We start from the raw sequence: 12,869 nt of genomic DNA on the forward strand, positions 1-12,869 counted from the left end.
CCGCGCGCCACTCCGGCTCGGGCGGCGCGCCCGCAAGACTACAAGTCCCAGCAGGCCCCGCGCCACGATCGCCGAGGCAGGAGGCGCGGCCCGCCTGGCGCCTGCGCAGTGCGACCACCCGAGCCTGCTAGTACCACACCCCCGGGAGGGACGGAGGGGAGGCAGAAGCATCCGAAGCATTAAAGCATCGGAGGGAGCCGGAGGGGTGGAGAATGGAGTGACAGAGAAACGCGGAGGGTGGGGGGTGGGGGGGAGACTCTTGAGGGAGGGGGGAGGGGGGACACAGAGGGAGGAAGAAGCGGCGGCGGCGGCTCCTCTTTGCAGAGGGGGAAAACTCCGAGGGATAAGAGCAGGAATAATGCGGTAGGCAAGGCGGGCTGCTCGCTCCCGGCTCCCGGCTCCGGCAGCAGCGGCGGCAGCCCGAGCAGCGGCAGCAGCGGCGGCAGCACCCCCAGCAGCTGACAGCCCCGCCGGCAGGCTCCCTCGCTGACCGCCGACTGTCAATGGAGCTGGAAAACATCGTGGCCAACACGGTCTTGCTGAAAGCCAGGGAAGGTAAGAGGCAGGGCTGGTGCGTGCCTGGCGTATTCGCCGCGGGCCAGGGTGCGGGCGGCGGGCGGCGGGTAGGCTGGGGCTGTGCGTGTGCAGGATGCCCGCAGTGAGTTGGTCGCGAGCAGGACACCTCGGAGGGCTGCTCTGCAAACGCTTCAGGGGTCCTGCCCTTGGGCTCCGAGAATATGGACTCGGGTAGAGAAGCAGAAAGGTCGAGGTTGCAGGGATTAAGATGCTAAAATCTCCCTTAGTTTCCGGCTCTAACCTTACAGACCCTGCCATCTCGGCAGCTGTTGAAAGGTCAGTTGGAAAAGCATTCATTCAGGAAGAGATGGGCAAACATGCAAACAAAATAGCTTTTCGAGTCGGCCCGGGATGGTTCTGTGAGTGTGAATCGGTGTGTGTGTTGGGGCGGGTGTGTGTGTGGGGGGTGGAATTAGCAGAAGCCAAGTCTTTGCTTGCGCAGGCTGAGTTGATATAGGCTATTGCTGGAAACCATCCGCTGGGAATGTTTCTTAGGGAAATCCCGTCGTGTGGAAGGAAGCCTTTTAAAGGCAAAGTAAGATGTTAAGGAATTAGCCCGTTCATAGAATTACGGGATATATGGCTGTACAAATTACCTAGAAAATAATTCAGAATTTCAGAGTTGGCCCCCCCCCCCACTTTGGTGATGGGAGGAAGAGATAACTGAACTGTCTGATCTCGGTTCAGTTAAGAAAAGAAAGGTAAGTGTGCTGGGTGCTTAGATGCGTTTTGGGTGCTAATTATTAGATTTCCTGCGTTTAGCTGGCAGGAAATATCGTCAAAACGAAGTGGGTAAGAGCCTAAGTCAAAGCTGTAAACACACATTTTAACTCTTACATGAGACGGAAAAAAAGAGAGCGAGAGAAAGAAAAGAAAAGTGGCCCAGAAACTTAGATGCTTCCTAAAATGATTGCGTGTAAACATACATATTTAGGAACACCTGGAATTTATGTAACATCTCTTTTGCCAAGATTTGAGCTCTGGCGTGCAGCCGTTTTACAAAAAGGGGAAGTGGTTTTTCCCTTTCATGGGAGGAGGCTTTCTTTGACACCCAAGGTAGAAGGCAGCCTAAGTAAGGTCTTGACTTCAGAGGGCTACTCAGGGAGCAGTCCACGAAAATGCCTTACCTACTTAATATTTTCATTCACCCACTTGATGAATGAAGGAAGAATTTCTGGCTAGCAATAAAACGATTCATGTTTACCCAGGCAATTCCATCCCCTTGTGGCTATGTACACGCTGTGCCGGTGGGTGATGCGCGGCCCAGTAACTCAAACCAGCGTTCACGTCGTGATTTTGTCGTCACTTGTCGCTCTAAAGCCTCCTGGAAGGTTTGCTTTGAAAACCCCAGCAGAGTTTAAAATATGCTGGTCCGTCCCCCCTCCCTTGCTCAGCTTTGATGTGAACAGATTTGTAGGAGTGGCTGTTATTTGAGGACTTCAGGTTTCTAAGGCCTGAGCTTCTTTCTTTCTACCGAACCTGCCGTTTTAGCGAACTGGATCAAGGTGGGGACGAGTGGACTCTCCCCTGGACAGGGCTGTGCGTCCGGGAGGGAAAGAAGCGGAGAAAACAGCCCCCGCTCTCGCCGCCGCTGCAACCGCCACCTAGTGGTGGGACATGGCTGTACATCTTAGGGATTGGGGGCTGGGAAAGTTTTCCACCCTCCCTCCATTCTGAAATTATTTCTTGGGAAATCACTGGATATGATAGTGCTGAGGCTTTTCAAGTTTCACTGATTACTCCTTTAAGGAGGAATCCTGTTCCCTAGATCTATGCTCTATACGTTCGTTCTCCTGGGTGTTTTCTTCCCTCAGCCTTTGGTTGCTGCTTTTATTATTTTTTAAAAAAATTTTATTTATTTATTTGACAGAGAGAGAGAGAGAGAGATCACAAGTAGGCAGAGAGGCAGGCAGAGAGAGAGAGGAGGAAGCAGGCTCCCTGCTGAGCAGAGTTTGATCCCAGGACCCTGAGATCATGACCTGAGCCTAAGGCAGAGGCTTAACCCATTGAGCCACCCAGGCGCCCCTAGTTGCTTCTTTTAAAATGTTTTGCTTGGAGTTGGCAAAGTGTTGTCAATTTTCTCTCCCAAAATCGGTCTCTCTAGTTTTTCCTCTCTTTCTTTCTTTCTTTCTTTTTTTTTTTTTCACTGCCTGATATTTTTGTTTGGCAGGCTAACAAATTGTTTTTCTCAGAACTTTAGGGAAGAGAACTACAGGCTGGAAGCATCTATGGAATGACTGAATTACAGTGATCAAAAGTGCTGGAAAATGTGCCTTTCGCTTCCTTTGCCTTTGAAAGTCTTTTCAGTTTCTGTTGGAGAGTTTGGGAATCATCGCATGGTGAGAAAATAGCTTCATGCCTTTGAAATGGAGAGGTCCTTGTCTGTAAGGAAAGGGAGAGACATGAATGAGAAAAATTAATCACTGACATTGACACTTCATTTTCTGAATTTGCATTTCTCTCCATCTTCTTTTCTTACATTTAAAGAGAATCCCCGATTTTATGTGCTTCCACTTTCTTCTTTTGGGTCTTTATTAAATCTTTGAGCACCTGTATTCTAGTTAGTATGGAAGATTTTAGAAATAAAATCAATTTATTTTTCTCTTTTCAGTTATCATATTCTTGAAGTCATTCTTTTAAATTAAGGAACCCCCCCAATCCCATTATCCAGATATTTGGAAATGAAAATTTCAGTCAGTTTAGTTAAACATCGAATGTAAAATTTATAGTATACTTAATAATCTGAGTTGTTTAGAATGTTTAAAAGCCCTTTTTACGTGAAGGCTCTTATGAAAGGTCACAGATGAGAAATATAATGGCCATATGTGAAATTTAATTTACTTCACTTAACAAAATACACTGTAAACAATTTAAAATGTGGCTTTCAAGTAAAAGTCACATTTGTCCCGAACAATAGAGAAACAGGCCTTGAAGAAAGACAGATGCACTTTGCAACTGCTGTAAAGGAAATTGTAATTGTCCATGTTGGTGGGTAATTCTATCTCTCATTATTGTTATGCATTCTTAAAGGCAAATGGCTTCTTAGTTCACCGTAAATTCAGATTCTTACCATAATATGTATAAAGGGAAAACATGAATATATCAAAAACATAGGAAATCTGTAAGTGGTTTAGAGTAAAATGAGGCATTGTAAGTAATTATAAAACATAGCAAACAAATCACACCTTTCTGAAAGTTTTTTTTTTTTTAAAGATTTTATTTATTTATTTGACAGAGATCACAAGTAGGCAGAGAGGCAGGCAGAGAGAGAGGAGGAAGCAGGCTTCCCACAGAGCACAGAGACCCATGCGGGGCTCGATCCAAGGACTCTGGGATCATGACCTGAGCCGAAGGCAGAGGCTTTAACCCACTGAGCCACCCAGACGCCCCTATGAAAGTTGTTTTTTTTTTTTTTTTTAAAGATTTTATTTATTTAACAGAGAGAAATCACAAGTAGATGGAGAGGCAGGCAGAGAGAGAGAGGGAAGCAGGCTCCCTGCTGAGCAGAGAGCCCGATGCGGGACTCGATCCCAGGACCCTGAGATCATGACCTGAGCCGAAGGCAGCGGCTTAACCCACTGAGCCACCCAGGCGCCCCTATGAAAGTTGTTTTGAAATAAGAAAAGATAGATCTGATAATCTAAGTTCAGAATATTAAACCTCCCAAATGTACCTTGTGGGCTGTTTGTCCTGGTCTTATGAGAAAAGTCTCATGACTTGTTCATTCTTAGAAATTTTAGATTACTTTTCTAAAAAGTGGTTAAGAAAAAAAAAAGAATATGAGACTGAATTCATGCCAATTTATGGAAATGAGCTTAGTGATTAAGCATTTAATGAAAAGAGACCCAGACTATCTATCTATTTACATTTTAGAATCTCAGAAAACTGGCAAGCAACCTGGTGTCGAAATAAGAGGGAGAAAGAGTGTTTGCAGAGTGTCTTTTGTGTGTTTCTTTCTGGTTTTATTGTTGCAGTAAAGGTTTTTATGTTTTTCTCATATTCTAGATGGCTTGCCTCACTCTTGAGTGAACGGTGGTGAAGAAACAGTTTTGCAAGGGCTCACCTTTCTTCACAGGCCAGCCATAGCCATATCTGATCAATAACGATGACAGAGGGAGTACTGATCACATTTTCTTGAGCATGATCCTAGCAGGCACTGAGCCCAGGAAGCCAGAAGTCAGAAATGTAATGACTTTGCCATTGGTCCCGATTTCCGAGAAGCAGAATGTATAGGAACTTTTCTCTCAGAGAACTCTGTGGCTTGTTGGCCTGGATCTTCCTGATGATCAAGATTAGGGGCCTGGTGAAGCTGTTGCCGGCAGAGGTTAGGGATGGTGGAAGGGGGGTGGGAACCTACCTCCAGCTGGTGAAGGGCAGCCTCTGCCAGGACCGACTCAGTATTCCATCACACGGCTGGAAGCCCGTGTTCCCTTCCCTCTCCCTCGTACCCCTGGTTCATGATGATGAAACCGACATGTTAGTGTCTTTCATTATGAGAACACTGGAATGTCTCTGAAACTTACCGACTCCTTCCTCACTGTCACCGGCAGGCAGGCATACTTGGTCCTCCCTGGGGCTTCTCTCTTCAATCTTACTGAGCTGAGAGCTGCAGGGTTCACCCCTGGCAGGAAACTGCCTGCCCTGTTAAGTACAATGCCCTTAAACGAAACCTGCGTTTTATTTTTTCCAAGTGTCTTTTCAGTACTGATGACTTTGAGGTAGAGAAAACAAAAGCAGTGTTTTCAGAATGGCTTGCTCTCTTTCAGAAAGATTTCAAGTGATGATTTTAATTAATCCAGCGGCCTGTTTTAAAAATCGTCAGATCAATGCCCACAAGACTCTTCTCTTTCAGTAGCTTAGCTGCTGCTTGTCAGATTCTAAACTCCAAAGTGCCCAAACTCTTCCAGTGCCCAAACTAATCCTTGTTTAAATGATGTCTTCGGAAGCTGTAGCTCTTGTCGTGGCTTGGTAAATGATAGCCTTTGGGTCTGGGCTGAAGACTTCAGTAATGTCTAAGAGGATTCAGGGAAGAGCCCAATATACGTCCAAATCTACCTTTACCAAGGGCTATTCAGTCCATATCTGGGAACTTCCAGTGTTCTTGGGAAACCATCCAGGACTGTTGGCAGTATTTGTTTTTATTTTAATTTATTTTTAAAACTTTTTAGAAGATTTTATTTATTTATTTGACACAGAGAGAGAGGGATCACAAGTAGGCAGAACAGCAGGCAGAGAGAGAGGGGGAAGCAGGCTCCCTGCCGAGCAGAGAGACCCATGCGGGGCTTGATCCCAGAATCCTGGAATCATGACCTGAGCTGAAGGCAGAGGCTCAACCCTTTGAGCCACCCAGGCGCCCCTGTTTTTTTAAATTTTTTAAGTAGGCTCCATGCCCAGCGTGCAGCCTGAAATGGGGCTTGAACTCAGGACCTGAGATCAAGACCTGAGCTGAGATCAAGAGTCCGACGCTTAGCTGATTGTTGCCACCCAGGCACCCCTGTGGGCAGTATTTAAAGTTCATATTTGTTGCCGAGATATTTGTGGCTCAAGGTAAAGCATTATAATATTTAGACTTTTTTTTGAAATAAAAACCGTCTTATGGTTAGAAAAGTATATTAACCACAGTCGACCATGCAACTGAGCAGAAACTTGAGAGCACCATAGACAGTGACCACAGACAGGTGACCCCAAAGAAAAGGAAATCAGGAGGCGCGCCTGGGGGGCTTAGTCCGTTAAGCTTCCGACCTTTGGTTTCTGCTCAGGTCATGATCTCAGGGTCATGGGGTGGAGCCCCTCATCAGGCTCTGTACTCAGTGGGGAGTCTTCTGGAAAGTCTCTCTCTCTGCCTCTCCCCGACTCCTGCTCTCTCTCTCAAGTAAATAAATCTTAAGAGGAAGAAAGAAGGAAAGAAAGAAAGAAAGAAACCAACCAAGAAGAGTTTCTCCGGTCCTGCTCCCCCCACCCCCACACCTCACACCAAAATAGAATAGTGAAGAAAAAGCGTTTTAAGATGTGATTTTAAAATGATTAAAATGGATTGTACAGGCTTAGATAGTAGGAGTGATTGCTACTTTAAAACATTCTGGGGGTGGTGGCTCAGTCGTTAAGTGTCTGCCTTTGGCTCAGGTCATCATTCCAGGGTCCTGGGATCGAGCCCCACCCCCCCATCAGGCTCCCTGCTCAACGGGAAGCCTGCTTCTCCCTCTCCCACTCCCCCTGCTTGTGTTCCCTCTCTCACCGTCTCTCTTTCTCTGTCAAATAGATAAAACACAAATCTTAAAAAAAAAAAAACAACCCACATTCTGTATTACTTCAGTGAAAATTTTTATTTAAAAATATCCTAAAGATTGCAAAAATTTTAATCAGTAAATGAAACTTCTTAAAACTGGTCTTTTTGGAGTGAAGACCATGATGTTCCATTTGGTACCATCCAAACACTAGAGGATCCACTCCACTTTGTACCCATCATGCTGTGTTCTAAGAAGAAGGCCGTTGCGGCATCTGGGTGGCTCAGTCAGTTAAACATCTGCCTTCGGCTCAGGTCATGATCCCAGGGTGCTGGGATCAAGCCTGGAGCTGGGTTCCCTGCTCAGTAGGGGAGTCTACTTCTCCCTCTCCCTCTTCTAGCTCCGGCTCTCTCTCTCTCAATATATAAATAGAAGCTTTACAAAAATAAAAAAATAAAATAAGATAAAATAAAAAGAAGGCAGTTACCTCTAAAATTAGACCATAACATCCCCCTCCTCAGTTCCTCGTTTAGAGAAAACCATTCTCAAATTGTCTTTGGGGATTCTTACAAGGGTGGAACCATTCATTCATTCATTCATTCACTCATTCATTCAACATCTGGCTGTTGAAGGGCCCTGTGGGAGGGTGTCAGCCTCACAGAAGTGCCGCTGCAGGTGGCTTTGGGCCTGTCAACAGCATCATCATCTCACGCTTTTAAACTGGTAAATCAGATTTGAGTTGAACTAGATTCCCCCTCCCCCCAAAAAGCTGAAGTTGACAGTGCTGTGACCTGCTTCGCTAGGTCACCATATTGACTTAGCTGTTCCAAGAACTTGGAAAATAGCCTGAGGGACCAAAAATAGGATTTAAGGATAATCCAAAGGTCACACTTGAGGGATAGGCCCGAAATGTGGAAGACAACCGCTAATTTTCCAAGACATTGTGTTTGATTATGGTCAGCTCCTACAGATGGAAAACACTAAAAACAAGGGCAAGAAGACCATTTGGTGGGGAAATGAGAAGATCTAAGCGGAGAACTGGTGTGCCGGGGGTGTCTTCCAGGTGGAACTCTGGAGGTCTTTCTAGGGCTGTGGCCTGGGTGCGGTTGCTGGGCCACAGTTCTGGAGTGAAGGTGGTGGAGGGCGCCTTCCTTTCTGGCTTTTTGTTGGGATGGATTTGAGGAATGTAGCCTGTCACCTGGAATGACCTGGAAGGGTTAAAGCTCTCTTGTCCTCTAAGTCGGTGTGCTGTCCAAAGTGGTAGCTACTAGCTACATGTGCTTCTTTATATTTTAATGAATTAAAATGAAAAAATTCAGTTCCTTAGGCAGGCTGACCACATTTCAAGTGCGCAGGAGCCTCATGTGGCCAGCGGCTCCCTTGTGGGACTGCACAGATAAGGAACATTCCCAGCACAGCTGAAAGTTCATTTGGACATAGCTGCTTCAGAGTTCTACACATTCAATTGAAGAAGAGGGTGCTAACCCCCTAAACTTCTGACATGAAAACAGCGGGGAGGTAAGGGAGGGGAAGAGGGAGAAATGGGGAGGGTATGGAGAAGAGAGAGGGAAAGAGACAGAGGCAGGGAGGGAGCTGGGGGATGAGGGATTAGGACTGAGTCACTTTGGAGACAAATTTAGTTCAGGGACACTCACAGATACTGGTGGTGGTGAGCCAGCCATATTTTTTCTTTTTTTTCATATCTTGTTGGGAGATTTGCCTAGGTTGAGCAACCGACTTTCCTGATTCAAATTAACTGTGTATTATAGATACGGACAGAGCCCTGTGTTCTTTCTTGAAACTCTTGATGTGAGGATATTTTGAAACAGTCATTTTATTGAGAAAAAACATTGTATGTATGGTAGATCCACGGAAGGAAGGAAAAAAACAAAACAAAAAAAACCCCCCAAAAAACAACCCAACTCTTTCTATGGACTTCAGAAAGTTGTTTTAAAGGAGGGTGAAAACAGGTAAAACAATTTTATGGGCTTTCCATGTCTTCTGAACAGCACAGACTGAAATAAAATCATAAAGAGAGATGTCAAAAACACAGCATCTTTGTGTCCACTTTAAAATGCTTTCTCCTTAAAAACTGTTTCCTGTGAGATTTAAAAGATTTTGAAGATAACCCCGTTAGAGCACACTTAGAAAGCGGCGTAAGCATTTGAAACACTCAAATAGTTAGTTGCCCTTCTTCGGTGTCTGAAGCAAGGAACTCTATTTGAAGTTGTGCCAAAGAATCAACTGGTAACATCCTCCTGACAGAAGTCAGTAATAAATTGGGCTAATTTCACAGGGCCTGCTTGGTCCCTAGGAATTTGTAATCTGTGGAGTATCAGTATTTTTTTAAAAGGCAGCAATGAAATGAAACTCAAAGGACAACTTCCAGGGAATGTGCAGAAAGCCAAAGAAACTCAGATAAACAGATAAGATGATTCCCATGTTGTGAAGTGGCAGAGCCCAGGGGGGCACGCTGACTGCCTCCAATCTTCTCAGTTGGTCTACTGTCTGGTCTCCACTTGCTAGAATGGAGATTCCTCTGGTTCTCAGTGAGACGGAGATGAAAGGAAGTCACTTGAACTGTGGACTTTCGCAGAGCGACCCTCCAGAGTCCTTGAATGTTCCAAAATAAATCTTTCTCCTCCCGTGTAACGTAAGCCAAAAAACAAACCTGTCGCTCAGGGTGGCATGGTTTCTAAATGTGAATGCCCATGAGGTTGCAATTACAGAAGAGAAAGAGGGTCTCTGTCCCATTTCCTGGGAAAGGGGTGTAATGGGAATATAATTGTCCTCATGGATCCTAATTTCAGGTCAATGCCAATTTGAGAGCCATTGGTTGTGGTAATTCTTACTAGGTTGTGAGTGACTACTGGTAGGTGAATCCTCCCATTAGGTGTTTGTATTTTAAAGTAGAACTGTTGGGGCACCTGGGTGGCTCAGTCCCTTAAGTATCTGCCTTTGGCTCAGGTCTTGATTCCTGGGTCTTGGGATCGAGCCCCATGTCGGGACTCGGCTTCTCCCTTTCCCTCTGCTCCTCTCCAGCACCCGTGCTCATGCTTTCTCAAATAAATAGATAAATAAAATCTTAAAAAAATACAAAACCCAAACAAGTAGAACTGTTTATCAACTCAAATGAATCTGTGATTGGCGGGTGTGTGTGTGTGTGTGTGTGCGCGCGCGTGCGCATGCACGCAAGGCAGCTCTGGTCCTTTCTGTAGCCCCGTTACTGGTGTTCTTCCATCTGCATCGTCTCCCCCATCCCTCTCACATACCGACACATCAAAAGAGAAGGTCAGCCTCTTGGCATCTCCTCCTGGCAGGGCTCCGAGAGAATCTTGAGAAGCCTCAGAATTGTCCCCGAGGGACAGGGCATTAAACCAGATGGGTGGTGGTGGGGATATGTCGTTGGCAGCATGTTCCTCCATTTCCTTGCCAGAGCCCATAGATGGGCTCCGGGCAGGCCAGTTCCTGCTGGCATCAGCTTAGCACGTGCAGATCACATCTGCCCCCTGTCCGCCCTTCCTTGGATACCTGCTCCCCCTGGGAAACCCTTGTCATGAGGCGTCTCTGCCTGATGGTACCTTAGGTGTGTGCCCAGATGGTTGCAGTTTTCTTCACTGAATTCAAAAGAATCAGACTAGGGTGGGAGAGGAGGGGGGGGGACCCACCAGAGTGATTCCTCTGCCCGATTGCAGGGGGTCCCCCTCTCCGTTTCAGAGAGAATGTGTGAAGCAGTGTTTTCCCCCCAGAAAGGATTCTCAGTGTTAACCCCTTTCCATTTTTCAGTGGTAAGTTTATAGATGTTTGCACTTAGAGGCCATATTAACGTGTGTGTGTGTGTGTGTGTGTGTGTGTGTGTGTGTATGTCTACAGGATGCATTAACTTAGCAGCTTTCCTTTTCGAGGATCTTTGCCAACCGAGAGTCTCTTCTTGGGGGTCCCTGTCAAAACTGAGGTGCTGGAGGGGAGGCAGCATGGTGTCACTGCCTGGTAGTGAGGGGACAGGAACTCAAGCCGTTGATCTGCTGCTGCAGAGAAGGTGAGCCTCCAGACTTCACCACTTCAAGAAGAGAAGAGGGGTGAAGGACAGGGTTGCCCAAGTACAGGCCAGAGAGAACCCAGCCAGTGTAATTGGTCAGCCTATCTGATAAAAGGTCTTGTGAAACCTCATTTGAAAATGGAATTCCGTCTTGGCAAAGGTTTTACACCACTTGTAAAATGAAAACAAGCTGGAGAGGTCAACAAATGGCCCAGGAAAAACAGCTTTGGGAGGGCTGGTGCAGAAACGTGCTCTCCTTCATCTTAATGTTGTCTGTTAATGCGTTCAGGAAGAGCTTGTGGGGATGTTCAGATCACATCTGTGGGAAGGAACTCCAAGCTCTAGGAAAACTAGGCGGTGGGGTGGGGACAGAGAATGGGGCTCCACACTTGACTGGCAAAGGATGTCTCAAGATCCAGCTTTTCTCAGGCCTGGTGCTGCCGTGCATCCCTACCCCCAAGTCTCTAAGTCACAGATTAGGGAGGGTGCCTGTCAGAGGCGAGTGTGTTCAAGACATGCCGGGCTGATGTTTTACCTAAGTTACGTGGAGGAGAGGGGGAGAACAGAGAAAGTTAGTAAGATCCTCAAGAGATGGCCTTGATGTCACAGTAGATGGTAAATTAGGAAATGATTCAATGTGGTTAAGAAAGATTAACTAAGGGTATAGGGCAAATTGGAAAATGTTTCCCAAATGTTTGTCTTAACTGTGAAAAATGTCTGGCAAACTCCCCCACCCCCATCCCCAATTTGGAAGTGGTTTGTTTTACTTGTTTTGGAAGAAATAAATATTTGCATTAGACCAAAACATTTGGGGCAAACAGTTCTCCTGAATTCTGAGGCTCTGTGTGGGTTGGAGGAGATGGCTCATGCCGGTAACGTCATACCTTTTTTGGCTAAATCGAAGGCACCTTAGGACACAATCTTCACATGTTTTTCACATCACGACTAGAACGGGGTTGAGCAAATGGAAAGAAAATAGGAAGCCAACGATCCTTCCAGACCTAGGAAAGTCTGTCGGCCTGCCATGCGAGGGATGCGATCGTTATAGAAAAATTGCCTTTCTGCTTATGGCCAAAGAGGCTGGATCCAATTAAGACAAGGAAAATGTATGTTAAGTTGGAGGAAAAAAAAAATGTCTAAACAGTCAATTCTGTAATCCTCTCTGGAGAGGAAGAAGCCAGCGTGACGGGGCTTTATGGATGAAGCCAAACCCTGTGATATATAATAATTAGCAACCACTGGTTATTTTGCCACACACTCATTCTGCAGACCACTAACCATTGCTTGGGATGGAATGCACCGAGCCTAGATATTTGCCCCAGATGTCTTCCCATCAGTAGTATCCAATTAGAGGGATTTTTAAAATTAAAGCTTAATTCTCTATAACATATAACAGAATATAAATTAAAGAAGGACAAACCTGATTTCCTCAGTGGTTGCACGGGTTAGGAAGGTGTGGCTTAGTTTCTGGGTACGCTTCGAGTCCACGTCTCGGCTTACATTTTGGTAACTGCTGGGTGGCTGATGGTTTTATATCATCGTGTCTGGTCTCTTCACTCGTCTCTTTGGCAGCTTGAAGACATCTCGGGAGTGAGCGTGAGGGGGTCAAGGATTTCAGAGTCAGGTTCTTCTTGGGCAGGTGTTTAGAAGTGAACGTGTGTCTGCTCATAATTCCATTTGCCCAGGGTGCGGGCCCTTGTGCTCTGAATACCCACTCTCAGTAGGAGAGCTCGGGGACTCCCCAGAAGCAAAATTCTGATGGGAACAGCCTTGGATTGGCTTCTGCCTCTTGCCAAAGTCATAAATCCCGCATATAGTGTACACTTACAGTGTACGTGGCAGGTTCTGGTAAGAGAAATGGTGAACAATGGAGTCCCTCCCATTTTTTCTAAAAGAATCACTTAAAAATGATAAAGTCCTTTGTGTCCATGGTTTTCGTTGATCTTTGTATTCCCGTGAGTGTGTTTTGCTCTCCCCCGTTCTTGTAGATGAAGAATTGGAGGCTCAGAGAGGTGAGTGACTTACCATAC

At 46.0% G+C, this 12,869-nt stretch overlaps 1 protein-coding gene across 1 annotated transcript in view; it reads left to right on the plus strand.

The window, feature by feature from the left end:
• Window positions 1–298: 298 nt before the first annotated feature.
• The window catches only part of GRK5 (G protein-coupled receptor kinase 5), a 204,404-nt gene continuing 191,833 nt past the window's right edge, over window positions 299–12,869 (plus strand). Inside the window, exon 1 of the mRNA XM_044240620.1 lies at window positions 299–555. Within this exon, the coding sequence (XP_044096555.1) occupies window positions 504–555 (52 nt within the window). The 5' untranslated portion in view covers window positions 299–503. The remainder of the gene's footprint in view (window positions 556–12,869) is intronic.

Source organism: Neovison vison, chromosome 2 (assembly GCF_020171115.1).
Source record: "Neovison vison isolate M4711 chromosome 2, ASM_NN_V1, whole genome shotgun sequence".
NCBI lineage: Eukaryota > Metazoa > Chordata > Mammalia > Carnivora > Mustelidae > Neogale > Neogale vison.